The sequence below is a fragment of the Apodemus sylvaticus genome, chromosome 5 (assembly GCF_947179515.1).
Source record: "Apodemus sylvaticus chromosome 5, mApoSyl1.1, whole genome shotgun sequence".
NCBI classification, from domain to species: Eukaryota; Metazoa; Chordata; class Mammalia; order Rodentia; family Muridae; genus Apodemus; species Apodemus sylvaticus.
Window position 1 is genome coordinate 2,212,659 of NC_067476.1, and position 25,872 is coordinate 2,238,530.

At 36.0% G+C, this 25,872-nt stretch overlaps 1 protein-coding gene across 7 annotated transcripts in view; it reads right to left on the reverse strand.

The window, feature by feature from the left end:
* Nucleotides 1-11,924: 11,924 nt before the first annotated feature.
* The window catches only part of Spopl (speckle type BTB/POZ protein like), a 67,913-nt gene continuing 53,965 nt past the window's right edge, over nucleotides 11,925-25,872 (reverse strand). For all 7 annotated transcript variants that reach the window (XM_052181753.1, XM_052181755.1, XM_052181751.1 and 4 more), the window contains 4 exons: nucleotides 22,271-22,393; nucleotides 19,548-19,690; nucleotides 19,405-19,458; nucleotides 11,925-15,970 (listed from right to left, as the gene is read on the reverse strand). In XM_052181753.1, coding sequence (XP_052037713.1) covers nucleotides 15,826-15,970; nucleotides 19,405-19,458; nucleotides 19,548-19,690; nucleotides 22,271-22,393 — 465 coding nt within the window. In that variant the 3' untranslated portion in view covers nucleotides 11,925-15,825. The remainder of the gene's footprint in view (nucleotides 15,971-19,404; nucleotides 19,459-19,547; nucleotides 19,691-22,270; nucleotides 22,394-25,872) is intronic.

Consider the following 25,872-nt stretch of genomic DNA (forward strand, 5'->3'; position numbering starts at 1 on the left):
TTGCTGTTGAGAATGCAAACTTGTATAATCACCCCTCGGAAATCAAACTGGCGGTTTCTCAGAAGAATGGGAATACAGTTGTACCTTGAGACCTAGCTATACCACTCCTGGGCATATACCAAGAAGATGCTACAACATCCCACAAAGACACCTGCTCAACTATGTTTACAGCAGTTTTATTTGTAACAGCCAGAAATTGGAAACAACCTAGATGTCCCTCTACTGAAGAATGGATAAAGAAAATATGGTCCATCTTCACTGTAGAGGGTGGTTCTGATGCTTTGATTAGGTGATAAACTACAGGATACTCATGCTACACTCCACAGACCCAAAGAAGGTAAACAAGAAGTTAGGCACAAGAGAGGATGCTTGAATCTCATTTAGAAGCAGGTTTAACGACCATATAATTGGTCACAAGACAGACCTCAACAAATATAAGAAGATCGAACTAATCCCATGCCTCCTATCAGATCACTATGGAGTAAAAGTGGTCTTCAATAGCAACAAAAACAACAGAAAACCCACATACACGTGGAAATTGAACAATATGCTACTCAATGATAACTTGGTCAAGGAAGAAATAAAGAAAGAAATTAAAGACTTTTTAGAACACAATGAAAATGAAGACACAACATACCCAAATCTATGGGACACAATGAAAGCAGTGCTAAGAGGAAACCTCATAGCCCTGAGTGCCTCCAAAAAGAAAATGGAGAGAGCATAAATTACCAGCTTAATGACACACCTGAAAGCCCTGGAACAAAAAGAAGGTATTTCACCCAGGAGGAGTAGAAGGCAGGAAATCATCAAACTCAGGGCTGAAATCAATCAAGTAGAAACAAAGAGAACCATACAAAGAATCAACAAAACCAGGAGCTGGTTCTTTGAGAAAATCAACAAGATAGATAAACCCTTAGCCAGACTGACCAAAGGGCACAGAGAAAGTATCCAAATTAACAAACTTAGAAATGAAAAGGGAGATATAACAACAGAAACTGAGGAAATCCAAAAAATCATGAGATCCTACTACAAGAGCCTGTACTCAACACAACTGGAGAACCTGGAGGAAATGGACAATTTCCTTGACAGATACCAAATACCAAAATTAAATCAGGACCAAATAGATCATCTAAACAGTCCCATAATGCCTAAAGAAATAGAAGGAGTCATAGAAAGTCTTCCAACCAAAAAAAGCACAGGACCAGATGGTTTCAGTGCAGAATTCTATCAGACCTTCAAAAAAGAGTTAACACCAATACTCTTCAAATTATTCCACAAAATAGAAACAGAAGGAACACTACCCAATTCCTTCTATGAAGCCACAATTACGCTGATACCAAAACCACACAAAGATCCAACAAAGAAAGAGAACTTCAGACCAATCTCCCTTATGAACATCGATGCAAAAATACTCAATAAAATTCTTGTCAACCAAATCCAAGAACACATCAAAACGATCATCCACCATGATCAAGTAGGCTTTATCCCGGGAATGCAGGGTTGGTTCAATATACGTAAATCCATCAATGCAATCCACTACATAAACAAACTCAAAGAAAAAAACCACATGGTCATTTCATTGGATGCTGAAAAAGCATTTGACAAAATTCAGCATCCTTTCATGCTTAAAGTCTTGGAAAGAACAGGAATTCAAGGCCCATACCTAAACATAGTAAAAGCAATATACAGCAAACCGGTAGCCAGCATCAAACTAAATGGAGAGAAACTTGAAGCAATCCCACTAAAATCAGGGACTAGACAAGGCTGCCCCCTTTCTCCTTATCTTTTCAATATTGTACTTGAGGTACTAGCTCAGGCAATTCGACAACATAAGGAGGTCAAAGGGATACAAATTGGAAAGGAAGAAGTCAAATTATCATTATTTGCAGACGACATGATAGTCTACCTAAGTGATCCAAAAAACTCCACTAGAGAACTCCTACAGCTAATAAACAACTTCAGCAAAGTGGCAGGTTATAAAATCAACTCAAGCAAATCAGTAGCCTTCCTATACTCAAAGGATAAGCAGGCTGAGAAAGAAATTAGGGAAATGACCCCCTTCACAATAGCCACATAAAGTATCTTGGGGTGACTCTTACCAAACATGTGAAAGATCTGTATGACAAGAACTTCAAGACTCTGAAGAAGGAAATGGAAGAAGACCTCAAAAAATGGGAAAACTTCCCATGCTCATGGATCGGTAGAATCAATATAGTTAAAATGGCCATTTTGCCAAAAGCAATATACAGATTCAATGCAATACCCATCAAAATCCCAACTCAATTCTTCACAGAGTTAGAAAGAGCAATTATCAAATTCATCTGGAATAACAAAAAACCCAGGATAGCTAAAACTATTCTCAGCAACAAAAGAAATTCTAGGGGAATCAGTATCCCTGACCTCAAGCAATACTACAGAGCAATAGTGTTAAAAACTGCATGGTATTGGTACAGTGACAGGCAGGAGGATCAATGGAACAGGATTGAAGATCCAGAAATGAACCCACACACCTATGGCCACTTGATCCTCGACAAAGAGGCTGAAAACATCCAATGGAAAAAAGATAGCCTTTTCAACAAATGGTGCTGGTTCAACTGGAGGTCAGCATGCAGAAGAATGCAAATTGATCCATCCTTGTCTCCTTGTACTAAGCTCAAATCCAAATGGATCAAGGACCTCCACATAAAGCCAGACACTCTGAAGTTAATAGAAAAGAAACTGGGGAAGACCCTTGAGGACATCGGTACAGGGAGAAAGTTTCTGAACAGAACACCAATAGCGTATGCTCTAAGAGCAAGAATTGACAAATGGGACCTCATAAAATTACAAAGTTTCTGTAAGGCAAAGGACACCATCAAGAGGACAAATCGGCAACCAACAAATTGGGAGAAGATCTTCATCAATCCTACATCAGATAGAGGGCTAATATCCAATATATATAAAGAACTCAAGAAGTTAAGACTCCAGAAAACCAAACAACCCTATTAAAAAATGGGGTACAGAGTTAAACAAAGAATTCTCACCTGAAGAACATCGGATGGCGGAGAAACATCTTAAAAAATGCTCAACTTCATTGGTCATTAGGGAAATGCAAATCAAAACAACCCTGAGATTTCACCTTACACCAGTCAGAATGGCTAAGATTAAAAATTCCGGAGATAGCAGGTGTTGGAGAGGGTGCGGAGAAAGAGGAACACTCCTCCACTGTTGGTGGGGTTGCAAATTGGTACAACCACTCTGGAAATCAGTCTGGCGGTTCCTCCGAAAACTGGGCACCTCACTTCCTGAAGATCCTGCTATACCACTCCTGGGCATATACCCAGAGGATTCCCCACGATGTAATAAGGATACATGCTCTACTATGTTCATAGCAGCCCTATTTATAATTGCCAGGTGCTGGAAGGAACCCAGGTATCCCTCAACAGAAGAGTGGATGCAAAAAATGTGGTATATCTACACAATGGAGTACTATTCACCCATTAGAAATAATGAATTCATGAAATTCTTAGGCAAATGGATGGACCTAGAGAACATCATACTTAGTGAGATAACCCATACTCAAAAGATGAATCATGGTATGCACTCACTAATAAGTGGATATTAACCTAGAAACCTGGATTACCCAAAACATAATCTACACATCAAATGAGGTACAAGAAGAAAGGAGGAGTGGCCCCTTGTTCTGGAAAGACTCAGTGAAGCAGTATTCAGCAAAACCAGAACGGGGAAGTGGGAAGGGGTGGGTGGGAGGACAGAGGGAGAGAAGGGGGCTTATGGGACTTTTTGGGAGTGGGGGGGGGCTAGGAAAGGGGAAATCATTTGAAATGTAAATAAAAAATATACTGAATAAAAAAAAAATTAAAAAAAATATATCGAATAAAAAATATTAAAAAAAAAAAAAGAAGCAGGATTAAAGAGGCAGATGGAGTGAGGGAACAGAGTGGTAGCAGTGTGAGGAATGGAATCAAGGGGAGGGGATTAGGATCAGGTGTGGGGAGTGACAGGAAAGGTGGCCAGATAGCTGTGACAATGAATGGAAATTCTAAATCACTGAGGGTAAGGAGATAAGGGGCATCTTCAGGAAGAGACAGTGCCCAAGAATAAGTGGGGGTCACCTTACCTGTGACTCACAGCATGAGGGATACGGAACCTGAAGAAGCCTCCATCTACAGCCAGCTAAGAACTCAGATGAAACAATACAAATACCAAACTAACCACAATTCTTTTGATCCAATATTTATCCTGTCTACAAGAAATGTATGATGAGGAAGAAGGACTGAGGCCAACCAATGAATGGTCCAACTTAAATCCATTCTGTGGGCAAGCACCAACCCCCTAACACTATTGCTGATACTCTGCTATTTGTATTATGAGAGGCTTAATCCACCAGCTAACTCTGACAGATGCAAGCACCACAGCCAGTGAATGGAGCTTTGAGATATAGGAGGATTATGCCACCCAAAGGTATAAGAAATCCACAAGAAGAATAACAGTCAACTAACCTAGACCCTTAGGGCTCTCAGAGACTGAACCATCAATCAAAGAGCATACACAAGCTGGACTTAAACTGAGTTGGACATCAGTCAAAATTCCATTAATTACCTATTCTTCATATGCCCCTACTCTAACTAGAGGACCACAATGTTTCTTGGGATCTCCTGGGACCAGCATCAATTCGGAACCAGTATCCAATAAACCCTGGAACATCTGATCATTTCCTTTCCCCCAGTATACAGTTACCCTTGTAAAAGGCCACATGTCCCTCTGGGGAAGAACTGAAGAAAGACTAACTGAAACTTTTAGTCCTCTTATCAAGATCCTTTTCTCAAGGGAACCTGGCCATCCCTTCATCCAAGGGGTTCTGTATCTGCAAACTTGCTCAAGTCTAGAAATAGATTCACTGGCCAAGATTGCCTTTTGCTACGAACCAATGTAGCCTTTCTTTCATTTGAGAATTTTTCTGCTTACACAGATCAAACAGATATGCAGTAGGCTTCCTATCTATTTCATGCCTGGAAACATCATGATTAAGCCAGTAGAAAAGATCCAAATAAGTCATGCTACTGTAAATTTTATCTCTCTTGCGCTGACCATTAAGGAATATGTCATTATAAACATTGTTTTGTCTATGCTATCCATTATAATAACTACAATCACCTTTAGATTCAATGCTACAACCTGACCCTTGATACCTTGGGGCCCAAGTAAACCCATTGAATTTAATTCATCTAATTGAGCAGAAGCATCTCCAACCAAGGAAAGTCTGACACAAGGAAAAAGGCAAGAACAAAACACTTCAAATGTGCTGGTGCCCCTCTCACCAGTTTGCATCTTATAGGATTGGTGGAGGGCATATCTTCTGGGCCTTCCCATTATGGAGGTTTAGGTTTTACACAAAGTATACACTCTAGCATTACAATTTCCCTAAGCCTTAAGATCCCTTTGTCAATACTAAGCCAAGGAATATCAGGCATCTCCAACTCCTTTTCAGTAGGCCATCTTTTGATAAACACTTCAGTCAACTTTTCTAACATTTTTAAGTGTGTGAGCTTCCATATTGAACCTAGAATCTCCACTCAGAAGGCCCATGTCAAAAAAAAAAAAAAAAAAAAAAAGAAGGCCCATGTCAATAAACTCAGCCTGCTCTAGTTTTATGTTCCTTCCACCATTATCCCACACCCTTAAAATCCATTCCCACACATATTCCCCAGGCTTCTGCTTGAATTAATTAGTAAATTCATTGAGCTCCTTAGAGTAGCGCACTTCCTCATGGACTACACTTCCTACCTCCCCTCTAGGGGCGTATTTTGCTTTGAGTCTGGTTATAGAAGAAACTATTGGTGGGTCTTGAGAAACATCAGTATTGTCTTGTCTGGCATTTTTCTTCAGCAAAAATAACTGCTGGTTTATCAGACTCTGAGGTACTAATTTCCTCATGTGGAGAAGACATTATTTCAGGGGGTGGAGCTGAGGGTACTACTTCCTTAGGTGGGGGAAACCCTTGAGAATCTGAAGATTCAAACTTCTCAGCTTTAACAAGGTCCTCTCACACATCCCCATTCCAAGTTATAAGATTCCATTCTTTGCCAATTAATGAATTCCCTTACATTAACTGCTGATACCCTCTGAGGCTGAGACTTGAATTTTTGCTGTAATTCAGACAACCTTACAATGAGGACTTCAGTTTGATTTTCTGCAACTTGAGCTCTATGGCTGCTAGAAAGAAGATTCTCTTCAAGGACACACTTAGCAACTTTTAGATCCTTTTCCTTCATTGCTTTGCCCCCAAGATGCTAAGAGCAACCAGCCAGCAAAATCATTTTCCAATTTTTTCCCCAATGTCCTTACTTTAGAAGTAGAAAGTTTTGTACACAAAATGCTTCAAGATAATCAAAAGCATTAGCTGCTTTAAGCTTGAAATATAGTTTTAACTATGGGTCTTCAATATTTTCCGAGCTCCCAGGAGGGAGAGAATCTGGAGAAGTTTCAGTATTTGAAGGTGCTGGTGAATCATCAAATCAACTCCAGATTTTTAAAAGATTCATCCCTATACTTCTGCTCTTCTAGAACCAAACCCAGGACCAACTTCTGTATTAGTCAGGACTCTCTAGAGTCACAGAACATATGGGTAGTCTCTATAAAGTAAGGGAATTTGTTGATGACTTAGTCTATAAAATGACCTTGAACTCAAAGCTCTCCCTGTCTTAATCTGGAATTCATCATCCCTATGCCTCAAGATCCCCATGTCAAGATTTAGGTCAGAAACTTGTATCTCTCAGTCTCCAGATTAGGATCACAGGTGAGCCTTCCAATTCTGGATTGCAGTTCATTCCAGATATAATCAAGATGACAACCAGGAACAGCCACTACAAGGGGCTATCCCCCAAACTGCTGCCTGTATGTGGGATATGTTCTTCTACGTGGTCTGCCTTGTCTGGCCACACTGGGAGTGAATGCCTCACAGACTTAACATGTCAGGGTGGAAGGAGATATGGGGAAGAGAGGGGTAACCAACTCTGAGGAGAAGAGGAGGGAGAATGGGGGCAGCATTGTGGGAAGGTAAGAAAGGGAACAGCCAGTAAGTGGCAAGTAAAGTGAATAACTAAAATAACAGATTAATAAAATTTGAAAAACAAAAAAAACCAGAAATGGTTCCTAAATACAAGTTATGAAGTCATGAAGCTTAAATGGTGATAACAATGAGATATAAGGTATATAAAAAGAATGATAAAGGTTTCAGATTTCTTTCCCCTCACTATGCTACTGTTTTATTAAAATTTGAAAGTTCATGGGCTGGAGAGATGGCTCAGCTGTTAAGAGCACTGACTGCTCTTCTGAAGGTCTCGAGTTCAAATCCCAGCAACCACATGGTGGCTCACAACCATCCGTAATGAGATCTGATGCCCTCTTCTTGAGTCTCTGAAGACAGCTACAGTGTACTTACATATAATACATAAATAAATCTTTAAAAAAATTTTGAAAGTTCAGCTTTTTTTTTTTTAAACTCTTACCCAAGCCTCTACTATGATATAAAGACATGATTCTGTTGCTTTTTCTAAAATGTGGATTTCAGCACAGATTTCAAACACTGGTAATACTAACACATTTAAAATTTATCTTTTTCTAAATTAAAAAAAAATCCTTGTAAGCTTTAGGAAATGCATTCAAATCCAACCCTCACAGATCAAATGGATGCCAGAGAAGTACAGTCAATCAATAGCCTGTTTACTTGCCCAACTGCATATTCATAAAGGACCTTCCTCCCTATTCCCTACTTCTGACTTACTCTGCCCCAACCTTCCAAAATCATAGGCCTAAAAGTTCTAAATCTACACCTAAGAAAAATGTTTTTCTCCCTAAATACCTAAACTTTTTCTTCCATATAATACATACATACATACATACATACATACATACATACATACATACATACACACACACACACACACATACCATTCCAGTATCTTACTAGGTCCCGATTTTCCTCCAAAATCTGTATCTAGGACAGCTCCTAAAGTGGCTAGCTCCAGATGGTCTTATAATCCCCGACAGCAAGTAAAATAGCTTGCTGTTCCTGGATTTGGCCAATACAGCTTTTTGCCCTGCTTTCATAATGACACCCCAATGTCAGCTGGAAGTAGTCATAGATGATTATGTATCCCCTTATTCATTTATTATCAACAAAATGCTGGGATGTTGGGATTCAGACCAGGGACAAAGACCAGATGTGCATATTTTACACACCAAAGAGAACCTGGCCTCCAGGTTCTCCCAGGATCCCTCAGCTCCTACCTGTTCCAGTCAAGGCTAGACCCATGGGTCATGGCAGAGAAGACCCTGCCCTCTATCCTGAACTTTCCAGATCAGGAGCCAGGCTTCCTATCCACCAGAGAGGTTCTTCAATCTACATAGCAGACATACTGGCTCCTGCCTATCTGTCCGTCTCTCCTTTTCTCTCTGCATATTCTCTCCCCATGTCTGTGTGAATGCTCTTTCTTTTTCTTTCCTCCCTCTACTCTATCTTCCTCCCCATGGCAACTTCCCTGGCCACATTCCTTTGAGACCAATGAACCTGTCCAAGAGTAGCTTCCCAATAAACTTGCCTTTACATATTTTAATTTGGCTTGAATTGGCTCACTTCATCTGCAGAGAATATCTATTACATATTAACTATCTACCTAAAAATAAATGTTACCAGTGTATGAACATACATTAACATTTCAAGTGAAAATTTCCCATCTGGACTAATTCGCTAGGAGCCAAAAATCCTACAACAAAAACCTTAACACCAACTATGAGAAGTGCTCTTTTCTGGTGTTCATGTGTTTTCAAAGAGACTCCCCAAACACTGCAATATAGTTCCTCATGTTCTGGTAACCCCAACCATCTGTTTTCATTGCTACTTCATAACTGTAATTTTGGTACTCTTATGAATCATAATGTAAGTATCTCTATTTTCTGAATGTCTTTGATGGCCATGGTGAAAGGGTCATTTGACTCCCAAAAGGGTTGTGATCCACAGGTTGAGAACTACTAATGTCATTGTAATTTATATGTTAAGGTTCAACAATCACTGCAGAAATACCCAGATAGCATGCAAGAACAAAGAGTATTTATTCTGCAGAAACAACCAGGATGCAGGGGTCACCACTGTTTCAAAATGGCAACCCAGACAAAGACACTGGGACCTCTTTAGTAATAGGACTGCTATTCATTCTCCTCTAATGTCAAGACTGCAATGAGAACTTGGCCACTCATCAAGTGTCATGAGTTAATTGAGACAACAAGCAGACATCTACAACTTAGAGGTCACTCTAAGAGGTTGTAAAGCCATTAATCAAAGGTCATAGAAAGGGAACTACTATAGGTGCAAGGACAGAAGATAAAATATTGACTGGGTTTATCTATACAAAACTTCAAGGATAACTTAGCTACAGTTTTTAACTCTACATGAACCTGTAGAGTTAGTGACAAATGATGAATGTTTAGCCAGATAATTACTCTTAATGGATATGTATGAAAACATTCTATGATGTAAACTTATTCAATTTGTGGTTTAAATTTATGTGTAAACTTGTGGTCAACTTTTTAGAGCTTAGAAATAAAGGCTAAAATCACTTTTCAGCATGTCTCTTCCTGAAACTTTAACTAGCAGTCAGAGTTTTAGCCTAGATAGAACAAAGGCTACTTAATCCCCTTCTGTTTTACTATGAGGTGCTAGACAACAGAGACTGCAGCACCTGGCTTCAGGCTATATACTTTATTGTCTTATTCAGGTGATATACTTTTTTGTCTTATTTCTAGAGCTGGTGTCTCATGACTCAGTTTCCGGGACTTATGACTATTCCTGAAGCTGGTACTTTACAGCCTTTTGGAAATCAGGCCGGATCCTTAAATGGAGACAAATGGGGTCTATGTTGCCTTTTCATATACATTGTTATAGCCTATTCATTCCTATAGTCCTTGGTTGTCCTCCAGATTTAGAAAGTATGTCTCTATAGCTCAAAACCCATTTATTTCAGACACAGGGCCCAGAGGACTCTGAGCTGGAACTGACTTGAATGAATGTCTCCTCCCTGAGGACTAGCTTTTCATGCTATTAGAAAAACAACAACAACAACAACAACAAACCACACAAGCTTTGAAGGAAAGAAATGTTAGAGTCCTACGGAAGACCCTCACTCAGAAAAATGGTAGAGGCCAGTATCGCTGCAAACTACAAGAGGTTTATTGATCCAAAGTGCTTTTGGGTCACTCTACATACAGGCCAGAGTGACCCAGAGCTTACAAAACACTTATCATTTATACAGCTTTTGGTTAGGACTGGATTCTAAGTTGGAGTGTCTAATCACCCTTTCAGGCATTGGTGGAACAGTATGGGGTGATCATTTTGGACATATAGCTCTGTCCCGCCTATTCTTGTGGTATTTGTGGTTTTTCTAGGAACAGTTTTCTGTTGAGCCTCGTTCCTTATCTTGCCTCACACCTGGCATGTCTATGTGGCTTGGAAAGTCCCCACAATGGGGGGAGGCTTTTATTTTTGTCCTAACTCTTACAGAAGCAGTGAGCAGTTGCTATAATGCCAATGAACCACAATGATAATTGGCATGGTATAACCCTAAAAGTGGAGTACTGGCACATATAACTGGCCAGTAATGAACAGCTCTTGGACTTAAGACCGACTCAACAAGAGGAAACTAATGCCTGATATTGGAAACCTGGACAACCACTCAAGGATTGTTACATGGATCTGGAGGAGAACCTATAGCCATCATTTTACAAAACCAGGATACCACCTACTCTCTAAACATTAGTCCTTAGACCCACATATAAGCATAATCTTCACCCATGGTCAATTAAAGTTCTCTTTGAAATATACTTACAGACTGTAACTACAGCCAATCAAAATGCAGAAGTGTAAAGGCTAGTCCCAAGAGATACATCTACAACAGCTCCTCAGACTCAAGAATTACTGTTGAAGAGGTAGGAGATGGAAAGATTTTAAGAGCCAGAGAACCAGAGAGTTTGCTCTAAGGCTCTTAGGAATGTTAGAAGTCCAAGTCTCACTAAGACTGCTTAGGTCAGAGCTGAACAAGAACAATAGACATGTTAATGTAGCTAAGAATGGGTGAGGGTAGGGGTGGAGTGCAGAAGGCCTGAACCCAAACATAAAAAAAAAAATCTACTAGAACTAAAGCAATGCTGACAGCAGGAAAAATGGTCAGTCCTGAAAACAGAAAAAAGTAACATCATACTAACCGTATTTATGTATTTTCAAAACCACCCACTTACATTCTTGCACACACATATGCAACAACAATTAATGCAAAAAGTTATGAATCTGAAAAACAGGATGGAGGACTTTGAGTGATGAAATACAAGGGATATATGTTATAATAATATAATCTCAAAAATTAAAGTATGAAAAAAACAAATACTATTCTTGGTCCTTTAGAAGTCCTCTGAGGTAGAAGAGGACAGACTATTCATCTGAACATGCTCAATCAGGATAAATGCTGTAGTGTAAGACTGAAAAGTTCTTTTTAAATATTTTTGGGTCTGATTACAACTTTTCTATATCATTTCATTACACTTACATGGAAAATACTTTATTTTACAATCCTAGTAAAAATTTAGGGCATGTGTTGGGTACATAGAAGGTTTCTCATGGTATCCTACCTGACATCAAGGCTACAACTACTAAGCACTTTGTTATTTTAAGTAAGCTTGTTTAGGAATATCCTTATTGTGTCTGCATTTTAATAGTAACATTTTAAACTGTCAGAACTATAAGCTTCCCTATGTAGAAGGTACATAGCATTTGAAATTTTAATTTTCATGTTAAAGCAGCACACTAACACAGATATTTTAGAGAAGACTCAGATAAACCCAAGAAAGGAAATTAATTCTGAATAAGTAATAACAATTTTATTTTAACTCAATGTGCTGAAACACAAAATCTATTTCCAACAATAATACAAATAGTGTGTATCTCATCATAAAACAACAAATGGATTAAATAAAGTTCAGAAAATTAAATGTTAAAAGTCTGGGTCTTAAAAGTCAACTTCCTTGCCAACTAACAAGTAAATAATTTAGCAGAACTTTATTTTCAAAAATGAAGTCAATTAATCTGTAAGCAATGCTAAATTAACTAGTTAGATTATAGTATACAATAAGCTTTACTAACAGGAAAATATTTAAAAATAAGTATTTCTTCTCAGACATAAATTTAAATACAACAACAGAAGATACAGCGTGATTTCATTACGAGTAAGGAAGTTTTGCATTGGAGGCACTCAGTATTTATTTTTTCAGCTAGAAATAGCCAAATTTACATCATTCCATGAACACTTAAGTTGGAGCTCACAATCTCTATATAAAAAGGCTTGTAAAATACTCTCATGTGTGCTGAAAGTGCTGTATTTATTTTCTGAGAACACTGAAACCCACTCACTCACCCACCCAGATGTCTCAAGAACACAAGTATTTCCATTGTAACCATCAAAGACAAGGCATGTCTAAGACAGATTGTTTCACTTCTTCATGAACACGTAACTTGTAGTAAAACTGCTGAGATTTTCATAAAACTTACCCAAGACATTGTTGCATTTTTCTAACAATGAATAGTATCTATGATCCCATCTTTTTGTGTGTTGGTGTTGCTATGGATTCAACCTACAGATCTCAAGTATTCATAAGCACTCTATCGCTGAGCCATATGTGAAGCCCTTATCTACAATTTCATATAAAAACTTCTGCTTAAAATTCATGTATAAAGTTTTAATTGAGCAAATTAATATTTCTGAAAATTTAAACTCTCAATTAGATCAAGTTAAAAATAAAACAATAATGTTCATGAAACTTTAAAAATATTTAAAGTAATTATTTTTAAAATTTAATTATCCTATATATCCTAAAACAGCACTGTTTTCCTATGTTATAATGCAGAATGCTGGTCACATTTTTGAGGATTACACTTCTAGCAATCCACTGTCTTTTCAAATAAATCACACTTAAATGAGATACTTCAATTAATCTGAACTTTCAGCATCTTTAACTAAGTTCTATTTTCATAAATTCACTCTTAAGCATATTACACATAGCCAAAGAAAATATAAACACATACATATCTCACACAAAGGACCACATTTCATTCAAGGTTCTCCAAATATTATTTGAAGAAAGTAACATAGAAAGTATTTAAGGAGGTAACATTAGCAAGCCATCTTATGGCACCTTCATATTTGTGCTCCAAATATCAAAACACATTAAAAGCAAAACAACGAAAAAGGCACAAATACAATTTTCTAAATCGTACTCTATAGAACAGTTTTCCAATAGATACGTTTTTAAATTGTAATATTTAAAACCACTCATTGTGTTCCGAGAAAAGCCATGTTTAGGTGACTAAAAGGTAATAAGAGCAAAATGGTAATTAAAAAAAAAGACTGCATTAAGCAGAAATCATACCTATATTGATCAAATTGTATATAGTTTAAAAATGAGTGAAAATGCAATTAGGTCACTCCAAGAAGAAAATAAACAGTCTTTTATCACACACTCAAGAACCAAAACTACTAAAATATACATAAAAAAAAAAACAGAAAAGTGTGTATGATTCTGTGAGTGTAAAGGCTGGTATTGTACCATCCAAACAGTGGGCATTTCAGGAAACACTGATATTTACAGAGCACACAGGTGGACATTTTTGGTAGAAAATATGTTAGCAAACTAAAACCAAAAATCTGTATAAAAAACTGCGAACATTATCATTACACATTTATAATGTTTATTATATGGCATTACTGCTGTTTTCACCGTGGTTAGAAATGTAGACCAAACCAGCGAATGAATTAAGAATGTGTCGTACATACACTTCAGTGTTTTTACAGCATGTGACAATGTATTCCACCCACTGAGTAGAATGTTTGCTTTTTGGTAGACCATGAAAATATCTTATATTAAAAGTGTGTTTCTGTGTGTGTTTAAAAAGTGACACTGTTAATCTAACAGGGTTTGTATTATGATAAAATTAAGGGAATAAACTTTTGCTCATCATGATTCTCTTATATAGGGTGAAACCCTCTGTCAGTTGAAAATTTTTCTTCTATCCCAAATAATTTTTAACATTTTAACACAACAAAGAATCAAAACTAAACTATCTAAAAATACAAACTTTGCTCATTTTCTCTTGATAACTAATGCTTATTTGACAGTATTTTCTCAGTGTATTTTAAGATTGTTTCAGTTAAGAGCTAAAAAGCTATAGTTACAAAGGCTATTTTAAAACAATATGCTTACTTTTTCCTGAATTTTATAATAAATTACACAAATTTTAATGCAGGGAATAAGGGTATATATGCAAAATACAGGCACATACACCTGTTTATCCAGTAACATGCTCCGTCTTTATTTAGAGCACATCATCAGTGCTTCAATAAAATATGATCTGATACTGACCACTCCTGTTTCTCTAGAATAATGCATCACAACAGATCTCACAACTATTAAACACAAAACATTTGCATGTTTAAAGCTAAACTTTAATAATAATAAAAAAAAACCTGGCTCACTAAAAATAGTTGGTAACATTTATCCCATTCATATTATGCAAAATTTCAATAATCTACCATGCTAGTAACTAAGCCACCAAGGAGAAAAATTTCCTAGTGTGACTACACGCACTCTCAGAACATTCTCTGCTTTCCCACACATTTTGCACAGGCAAATATTATCTGTTAATTGCTTTGAAAAGAAGCAGACTGTACAGGACCCATTTATTGTTAGGTTCCTTCCCCAAATGTAATAAAACTGTAATAAACTCAATGATAAATATTTGAAATCCCATTCAAAGTATCTAATATCAAGCATAATTTTATCTATTATCATCAATATCCAAGTTGGCTCCATGTGTCATAAAAAGTTCTTTTAAATGTTAAAACATAACTAAAATCTTATTAATCCACACAAAAGGAAAATATATATGTACCATTTATCATAGAAATTTCCACATTAAAAGTGCACATATATCTTTCTTAATTGGCCCACTAATTACATATACTTGGTCATCCTGACTTTAACATCTATTGAATTTTTCTTTCAAATGTAAGTCTTTATAAATTTAGAACATTAACAAAAACCATGCTTTCTTTTTATTGAAATCTTCATATTATTTTTCAATCTTTTCAAATATGCATAAACCCAGTTTCTTGAGCAATTAATATACAAACATTACAAATATTACTAAAATTTTAGGTCAACTCATTGCGTATCTGCCCCTTGAAATGAAAAATAATTTAAATCAGAGCAGTGTATGGCCATCACTTACCTGGATGGTAACATGCTCTTTAGTGCCTATACAACTGAGACTGGATGTGCCTCTGCAATCTCCAAATCCAATAGAACCTAGTTTTATACTTGGAGATCATACAGAACAAAGCCTATAAAATTCTTTTGTTTCTAAAATAATGGAAGATCCTTTGAAACTCAGTATCATCAGTTATCAATGTTACTGCATTGTAGAGCTAGTGCAATCCTGCATAGCCTTGGCAAACTGACAAGGCACAATAAAAAAAAATTAAAACTATTATATGAACAAGAAAAGTCACTGAAGACAATTTAAGGCCTTGAAGTGAATTAATCAGTCAGATTTAAAGCTGAAGTATAAACCATAAATTATCCATGTGAAAGCAAGTAATATGCCTTTCCAGCTTCTGCTCTGCAGACAAGAGACAGAAATAATTGTTGCTTATGGTTTGTATTGGAATCCTTCGGGACCTGGGGGAATAAAGGCAAATAAATTTCCTACTGTCCATGGAAGACTCAAGACTGCTTTAATCTTTTGCGTGAAATACCAAACTGTGGACACTGTGCAGATGCTAATGCTCGGAAGGCTTCTGCTACTAAATGAGGATGAGACTGAATCATGGACTTCCACCCTGATGTTTCCATTATGTCAGTTCCTTGGCTGAAAAACAAAATTAAATGAAGTTTACTGAAAAGACACTTTACAAATGCTTTGCTGAGTTCTCACTTTTTGGTTTTGTTTATTTAATTTGAACACTTTGAAATTTTAGACATCATACCTCTATCCATACACTCACCGGTGTGCTTAAAAACATTATCTTTATCTTATTAGCATTTTCTGGCAAACCTAAACAGGTCTGTTCTGCAAGTTTAAACATTAAGACCTGTTATCGCCACCACAGCTCTATACTGACGCGAGCCATTTCTTTCCCAGGACCTGAGCATCTCTTTTCCCTTCTCATGCATACCTCCTACAGGTTTTCTCCAGAGTTTCAACCTTTCACCTAACTCTTCTCCTTTGACCACACTGTGGATTAGATCTCAGCCACTTATCACATTTCTAATAATCACTGCTGATAAGTCAAACCTCAGTGCTTCCCTGTAGTGAAATGCTTGTAGCCTTAAGTATCACGAATTCAGCACTGTCACATGACAACTCATCACCTTTCTCCTTAAGTCTCAAGTTTTTTGTCCTTAATTTTGGCTGTAGCTTTCACTGTTGTCCAGTGATTCAAGTTAAACATCCAAGAGCCATCCTAGAATCAGTCCTATGATTAAACATCAAAGTCCCATTTTAATTCTAAATGTCATCAAGCATCCATAAATTAATCTTCATAATCTCACAAATGGCTTATCACACTTTCCTGATTTGTGTTTAATCTCCTATACTGTTACTCTTATTGCAGCTCCCATAATGCTTTAACAGAAATATGACTCTATTATGTTTTATTCCACTTTTCTTTCCTTGCGTTTAAGTTTTAAAAGTGAGAAATGTGGTTCAATCTTCTTTATAGCTTTGCACTCCTACGTTTACACTCCACTTTCTCCTTTAGCTTTTTATTTGTGTCCTATATGTGCAACCTGTTCTCAAGGAGCAATCAGAATAACTGAAAAGGTAACAACACATTAGTTTCTTTCCCTTCCTTCTCTCCTCTATACCTTCCATTTACATAAATTTAATCTTGTCTTTCAAATACCAATATTTCTCCAACCTTTCTGTACCTATTCATCAACTTGCTAAATGTTAAGAAAGGAATCAACAATGCTAAGAGTGAAAGCTTTATTGTGTCCTTTGAAAGGCATTAACTGTTCCTAGAGATTCATTATTCTTGACACTACTGCCGAAAGTCCTAATGTTATGTGGTTTGAGGGATCTGTCCTTTGCTTACTTTCTCTAGCTATTTCCCACTATCAACTTACTTCACACATTCTTTACTCTGGTTTTCTGTAATATAAATAAAACTAGATTCCATACTTTCAAATACTTGCTCAATCAATCTGCAATATACCATAAACTACCTGTATAGAGGGGAAATATCTGTTTTGCTTGCCACTCTATCTTCTGTGCTAAGCAGCAGTTGTCCAGGAAATCAGTAGAAGAACCCTGCACCATGCACATGCTCTGCTTTGTTTCATGAATCCCCCCTGTCTGCCTTGTCTCATCTGTCCTTCTCACTCACTCCTTCTGCTACCTCTTACTCATGGTTTAAAATGCAGTTCAGCCCAGGCTGTGAAGCCATTACTAAATCCCAGGGCTTAGCCAAGAACCTGTATATATCCTCTTCTATGGATCACTTTAAAGGGTGTATGCATGAATTTATCTTTATTAGATCAACTCTTAAGAGTAAAGACATTTTTAAAATGTCATTTTATATGCAGTACATTAGAACAGTGCTTGAAATACATTGAAAGTTAAGTATATTGAATTTAGTACTAGCTGATATCCACAAAATGTTTCTGTTCCACCATTATGTTTAAAATTTTAACTAGTTATTTAGAATCACATTGGTACTTACTAATTTACTTGAATTTTTTCATTTAATAAGTATTACATTCAATAAATATGTGATTCAGTAAGTATATATTGAAACTCTGTACATATAACAACAAAAGTGTATAAAGTTACCTAATATTTTGATAGAAGGTATGATGTATTTTTTTACAACTAAAGAAAAATCTTGAAAAACTAAAACTAAAGCTAAGTAAAAAGGACCAAAAAGAGCCACTGCTACTCATGTACAATGTTAGACTCACTGGTCAGAGAAGAGGACTATTACAGATTTCAAAGCAGTAAAAAGCTTTACTTTCAGAAAACAGAATTTACAAACTAATATGAAACTGACAAATAAGTGCAACTGAAAACAGTTACATATACTATCGTCTTTAATACTATCCCCCTTTTAAATTTTGTTGACTATCCCACGTCCTCAATAATGTGTTTTGCAATAGATAGGCAATGGTGGTGTGTAATTTTGTATATCAACTTTTGAAAACTTTTCAAAAGCAGAATTTAAGGGGTTATAAGTAAAACTAATCAATAATTTATGAAAATCTCTAATTTATAATCTCTTTTTGTTATTGCAAATAATTATAAGAATACTCAACAATAAGATGGGGAAAAGTAGAAAATTTTTCATTTCTAATACTTTGTATATAACAAAGATCAGCAGGACTTAGCATCCAACCAACCTCTTAGCAATCAACATGCTACCAATTTACAGTATTAGGCAGCGTATTAATATAAGGCAAAGTATTGGGCTGATCTAAGTAGTAGTAAGTTAGCTCTTGAGGTAATGCAGGAAGTCTCTGAATTTGATGATGGGTCAGAATACATAGCAAGACTTTTAAGTCAAAAGCAAGCAAACAAACAAACCTGTAAGTTCTATGGATATGTAATCCTCACTATTTGAGATGCTAGGGCAGGAAAAGTCAAGTCTGACTCTATCCTTAAAAAAAAAAAAAAAAAAAAAAAAAAAAAAAAAAAAAAAAAAAAAAAAAAAAACTATTAAGATCTTGACTCAAACTTAAATTTCAAAAAGGGTTAAGATTTATGTAGCTCTGTGGTAGAGTCCTTGTATAGCATGTGCAAGACTTCAGGTTCAATCAACAAAAATTATGAAAATCAATAAAAAATTTTAAAGATTTTCAAGGCAAGTCTTGAGGATTTAGCCTTCCTTAACATGTTCTGAAAACAAGAAGCCGGATTTCTAGTAACCTTTATAATGCCTGTACTCAGCTATATACCATGTGTGTGATGTGCATGTGTACCTGTTCAAGAAATTAAGAGCATCCATCATTCCAGGCAGTGGTGACCCACACCTCCAGACATAGAGGCAGAGGCAGTTGGATCTTTGTGAGTTTGAGGTCAAGCTGGTCTACAGAGCTAGTTCTAGGACAAGGAAGGCTACACAAAGAAACTCTATAACAGAAAACAAACCAACAAACAACACAAAGGTATCCATCTCAGTTTGCATGAAAAGCCAAACATCTAGGAATCTACTGTAAGTAGTAAAATTATTATTTTTAAAATAACTGGCGGGTGCCTTCATCGGAAGCCACATTTATTGTCCATGAGCAAAAGGATACACATCTTACTTGTTGTTCCAGTTGTTCCCATCCTTACACCCAAGTTGTCGAAGAACACTGCACCTGCATTGAAGAGTCAGACAGGGTTTAAGAAAATCCCAGTGAAAACATGTTCAATGTGTCATGTCCAATGAAATTCAAGTATAGCTTACCTATTAATAAAATCTATTGCCTGGGCTTTCAACTGTTCTGCACTGTGCAAATCTGCAAGGACAAGGGTATCAGCAACATTTTCTACTGAGAGGTTACTACACAAAGCTTCTTCACACATGACCTTCAGCCGTTCCAGTGCATACTACCCAAAAGAAAACGCAATTATTAAACATTTATCCCCCTTATTTAGTGTGTAAATATGTGATATTTGTAACACAGTAGATAAAGCACATGAAAATTTGTTTTGAGCTAATGCTATTTTAAATCAATAAATTTTGGTTTAGCTTATGAAGAAAATGTAAATGAATGCATACAGGAGAAATACTAATTTACTTTAGCATCTGTCTTAAGTGCAAAATATAGTAAACTTTAAAGTACGATTTACACAAGACACCTATCTTAGTAATAAGTTATACTAAAGAATATATTGTTAGATAAACATTACCTCAATTCTTCTCAAAGCAAAGAATTCATCTGAGAGACAATTTAAGTTATATTTTATTTACTAAAAGAAAACAAAGTAATGAGCACATTACAAAGAGAGATCCGAGTGAAACTGCCCTTAAGTAGGGGAAGCATAACAGCAGTCTGGTACGTTTTGCATAATGAATTTTTAAGATGGTTACAGTTCCTTTTCTTATGACATCATTTTCAAATTTCTCTTTCTGGGTATTTTTATTTCATCTCTTTCTACTCTATGCTGTCCCGAGGCATAATGTTCTTTTAAAAAATTCTCTACTTATTAGATCTTCACTGGTGTGAATATTCACCATTGTGAAAAGTGTCTAATTTGGTGCCCAACCTTAGCCATCCTTAAAGAAGGATGCTGCACCACAGAAAGACATTCATTCCACTACCAGGAAAGAGTACAGTTACCCAGCTCCCCGGCTACTAGGTATGAAAATACCTAACTGTAGAAGTAGTAACTATCTAGAACCCACTTCCCCCCTTGTTGACATGTGCCGTCAGTTACTTCCTGTAACAATTCATTTTCCTTTCTACTACTTTACTCTTAGTACATAGCATACTGTTTTTCTTTTGCCACTGTTCAAACGTGAAGAATGATTTAACTGAAAGCTAAGTAAATACTGTAACTACAAATTTTTGCAGTTATTAGCATAAACTGCAATAGTAGGTTTATTGAGATTTAATGACAGACAATAAATAGCACCTATTTAAAATTTTTATCTTGATGATTTAATAGAACCATAAACTTATCATCCAAAAGAATGAATATACCCTTTGAAATTTATCTTTCCCATTCAATTCCAAGCAGTTTCTGTGCTACTGAGTCATGCTATTGATTAATGATCTTGTTTTTTCTGAAGTTATTTTTACAAATGTAATTACACAGTATGCACTCACTATCTAGCACTACTATTCAGTGTGACTATTTTCAGGCTGAAGCACATTACTGATTATAGTTCAATCCCCATTTTACCGCGAAGTAGTAGGTCCTTAAATATGAACATCTTTTTCTCACTCCTCTATACATACTTACATGGGTGTATACAAATGTATATATATGCACATATGTGTGTGTGCCAGATACCTACTATAACAATTCATTTTCTTTTCTAACACTTCAAACTTAGTATTAACTACTGACTATTTACTTCAACAATATTCAATCTTGAAAAACAACCTTAGACAGCTGAGGAAATGTTAATAACCACTATTTTTGCAGTTAAATATGTATACACATGTATACATGTATTTACCAGTTGATGTACAATTATATTTATTGCTAGTTCTTAACTATAATAGTTATAAATACTCATATAAATCTTAAATCAGAATAGATATACGTTTACAGTGGGTGGTAGAGAGGTTAAAAGTCTCAAAGTAAACACAATGGAATACATGGCAAGTTTTTGACATCAAAAGAAACTTTAATTTTCTAAAGTGGTTGCACCATTCATGCTTCTATCAACGGTGTCTGAAAATCCCAATTCTTCCAGATCTTTGTCAAGTCTTATATAGAGACTTTAATTTTAGCCATTATAAAGGGTGAACACACCATGATGGTTTAATCTCAACTTCTTTAATGATGCCTGTCGTTTTTATTTAATGAACTTCCTTAGTGTATTTGGGAACTATTTATTTAAACTTTATCTACTCTTTCCCCCCGCCATGAGGATTAAATGGTCTTTATACAGTTAGAATATAAAACTACCAAGGGTATGTATAATAAATGTTTTAGGATTGAGACTCAGAAGATCCAAAACTTTTCTGATATTTTTGAAGTTTCTCTGTGTTCAAAAAGACAGAACATATTTACAATAGAATATAACAAAATTATTAATTTTTTCCTTTCTATACTATCATAGTAAAATAAATCTATAAAGAGAATAATGTCAAGCATATTGTTCTTAAGGAAAATACACAAACGTTGTGCAGTGTACCTAGTTCCAATAACATTTTACATACAGCTATATGTTGCATTTATCATAGAAATTATTAAGCTTATGGCTTAATCTCCCATGGAAAATTCCAGGCCCCTAATACCTTTCTATCATCTTGATATTTTAGACAATTTTATCTCTATAGTAGTCTACTTTATGTTATTTTATAAAACTCTTGAAGATAATAAATAGTACAAATTAAGTTATATCAAAAATTACTTTTAGTTTTTTATGTATAAGAGCTTCCAATAAATGGCAAGTTTGAGGATTTGTTTTTTTTTTTTTTAATTTTGTCCTTTAAAAATGCCATTACTTACTTTGTCTGCAGCTGCCAACAAGCTGTCAGCCATTTTATCAAGATTTGGTGCTTTTCCTGTGTAAACGAATCTCATCATTTCCTTAAAAACCTCGGGGTCTAAATCATTTATTTCCACTCGATTCTATTATTGAAAAGAACACAAAAAATTAAGAGCAGGTATACACATGACTCCACGTGAATCTTTGATGGCAATTAAAAAATATAACACTTTCAAATTCTATTTCAAAATTGAGGTTAAGTAAGTCTGTCATAAGTTAATCATCCAAAGTATAACAGGTAATTTTAAGATCAAAAGCACACACTGTCCATGTGATAGATATGACCAGACAGACAGTACAAGCATGGGTAGTGAAACCAGTGTAAGTATTACTGTATGAGAAACTTCCCATTTGTTTCATAATTTAAAAAGACAAATAAAATAATGCAGTTCAAATAAAATACATCGCACACTTTCTGGCTTTCAGAAGACACTTTCTGGCTTTCCCTGAGTACCTAAACCTTATAGCCACAAACTTTAGTCACAGTTTTTAAGTGAAAAAAGAGTCTACAAATACTTGTAATGAGAGCTCACTAGCTGAGAAGACTTGGATATTATTTACTGGTCATGCTAGCTATACTTACTTGAGACATACTCTGATTCAAATAAGACAAGTTGCTTTTATATTTCTGTGTCCTTATCACCAATTCTCTTTTAAGGTAAAGGAAGCAGAAAATGTCAACATTCCAGAAACCATCTTGGGACATTTTGTGAAGTCAAGATGTTAGGAACATACATGACATCATTTTGTGCAAGTTAAAAAACCATTTAGTGTAGCTTTTTATGTGGTGTCTAAATTTGCTATCAGGCAGCTCTGATAGAACTAGAAAGGAAGAGCTCAGAAGGTAGCTCCAAGTAGACAGCCTGGTGGTTCAGATAAGAGCATAATCCAAGAAAAGCCTTGCTATGCTGACACACTATAATGGGAAGTGGTAATGATTTGCTGATGAGCCAACAGCCAGCTATGAGCCCTATAGAGCAAAGCTACCACCTAACAAACTGTTATTAAAATTAGAATTTTGGAAATGGTTCCTAGGATCACACCCCTGTGCTCTAGAGAAAGGTTTCTGTAACTTATGTTGATATTCATTTGCAAGATTTGAGACTCTGTATGTGTGGCCCTGGGATCACACAATCCCAGCTGTTAATCACATAGCCTATGCTCTCAAGGACGTTCTGGATGCACCAGATGCCCTCTTCCCAGTCTCTTCACCATGGATATGGGTTGAGGCTGCATGCTTCTGAAGCATCCTCACTGGAGAAAATTCTCCAGTGGAATCCTGTAGTAGCATTTTATGCCCAGCCAACTATTTCCTGCTTAGAGATGTTTAACTTTTATTTTAGTATGCTATCATAAGGAATGTTTGTATGAACAAACCAGGCATATTGAAACACACATTTTGTGTGGATATCATAATTGTTGTGCACCTCATAGCCCACTGGTCAATGCTCTCCAGACAAGTCATGTGATTTCAGAGCCTAGCTTCTGTCTTATGTTACCCTGTGAAATTTGGGAGTATGTAGGAGACTTTGGACTCCATTTGGCCACACTCTGAGGTCAGTGAGCCTACAAACACTTCAGATTCCACAACAAGATATGCTGGCAAGTCAGGGAACTTAGGACTTCAGACCCTCCTCTGGACTGACATTTCAATGAGGTCATGAAGAATGCTGGTCCCTCATTCCCAAACCCAGGGTTACCTCTGAGGTGGAGAGTATATTTACATTTGCCCCTACACCACATTGTTCTGTAAAGTCAGGGAATGAATTCCGACTGGTTCTATAGCTGGACTGTCTGCACCTCACACCCAACCCTGCAGCTATGTGTTATTTTTATGATATCCAAGAAGAATGCAGCAGGACATTCTGATATCCTACTGTTCATACTTTTTTTACCCCTCCATTTTTGCTGTTTTTCACTTGTGTTCCCTGTTCTTAGTCCTCCTTCTCGGACCTTTCCCCAGGATTTTTTTTTTTATCCAATTGACAAATTAACACGACATGACTCCTCCTTTTGCAGATTAAACAGTTACATGTCACCTGAGTCCAAGTATTTTAGTCTTTCCTTCTCACTCCACATCTAAGCATCTTCCCAAACCTGAACCATTTTCTCTTCCACTTCTGTTCTTCTACTTCCCATTTAGCAATCTAATACTTAGCTGTGACTTTTTCCTCACTCATCCCCACAATAACTAATATATTATTATACAAAGTACTATCAGTGTCCTTTTACTCACCAAAGCACTTCAAGTACTTAAGATGTGATAGTACTCTTTTCAGTGTAATCACTGCTACAGTGAGTGCTGCTGTAGGCAGTAATCAACTCTCAGGGGAGCCATAGAACTAGAGCCTGGCCAGTGTCCTTAACATCATTAAATTGATTCTTTAAGAGAAAAATATGAACTCAACTTTATACAACCTAGTCTCTCCTGAAGATTGTAAACATGTCCACTGAAAATAAAAGGAAATCTGAACTTAAAACATCTGTAATAGCAATAAACTCAACCAGTTATCTAGCATCAGATGAACACTGCTGATGCAAAAATCACAGGTAATTTGAGACATTTTATCTGCTATAAAAATCTACTAATCTCATAGAATATGCATATGTTCAAGAAGTTTAAAAAACACAAACTGCTGAAAGAATTACAGAAAAGCACGGTCAATATAAAGGAAAGTGTAGATATACTGGTAAATATTTGATGAAAACATTAATAGAAGGTCGCAGAAAGATATATTTCAAGTTCTGAAAGATCAGAACTGCAAGTCTTTACTTAATTCATGTGGCACAACTGAAGGAGAAAACTGATAAATATAGGATAAAGTAATTAATGATCACCAAGTCAATTCAATAGAATACTGGACAGGAAACTCTAGACTGAAGAAAACGAACAAACAAACAAAATCAACCAAACCAAAAAGCCATCTAAAATACAAAATTTAAGGAATAATAACTTTTAATAATAATAATAATAATAATAATAATAATAATAATAATAACAACTTTTAATAACAACTGAATATTAATGTTCTCATTTATCCAAACTGGACCATACACACCAAAAAGGACTGGATTAGAAAACAGGATCCTACTTTTTGCTTTTTACATGAAACAAAGACAACATTACCTTATAATGAAAGGGCATAAAAACGTATTCCAAGCAAATGGCATTAGAAAACAAGCAAGTGCTGCTTGTCTAAAATCTGAGAAAATATACTTCAAACCAAATCTAGTAAGGAGAAATAAAGGTCACTTCATACTGATTAGGTAAACAATTCATCAAAAAGACATTACGAAATCAAAACATAAACACCTTCAACAGAGGTCGACCCAATTTCATAAAACACATATAACTAAGGATACAATCAGAGATTAACACCAACATAAGAACAATGGGAGACTTTACAACTCTTGCTATCAGACACATGATCCAGATGAACAGAGAGAAGCATGGAATTAAGTGACCTTAGAAGATGCAATAGATATAACAGAAATATGGAACATGCCCCCAACTAAACACTACAGAATATAATTCAGTAGCCCATGGAAATTTACCCCAAAT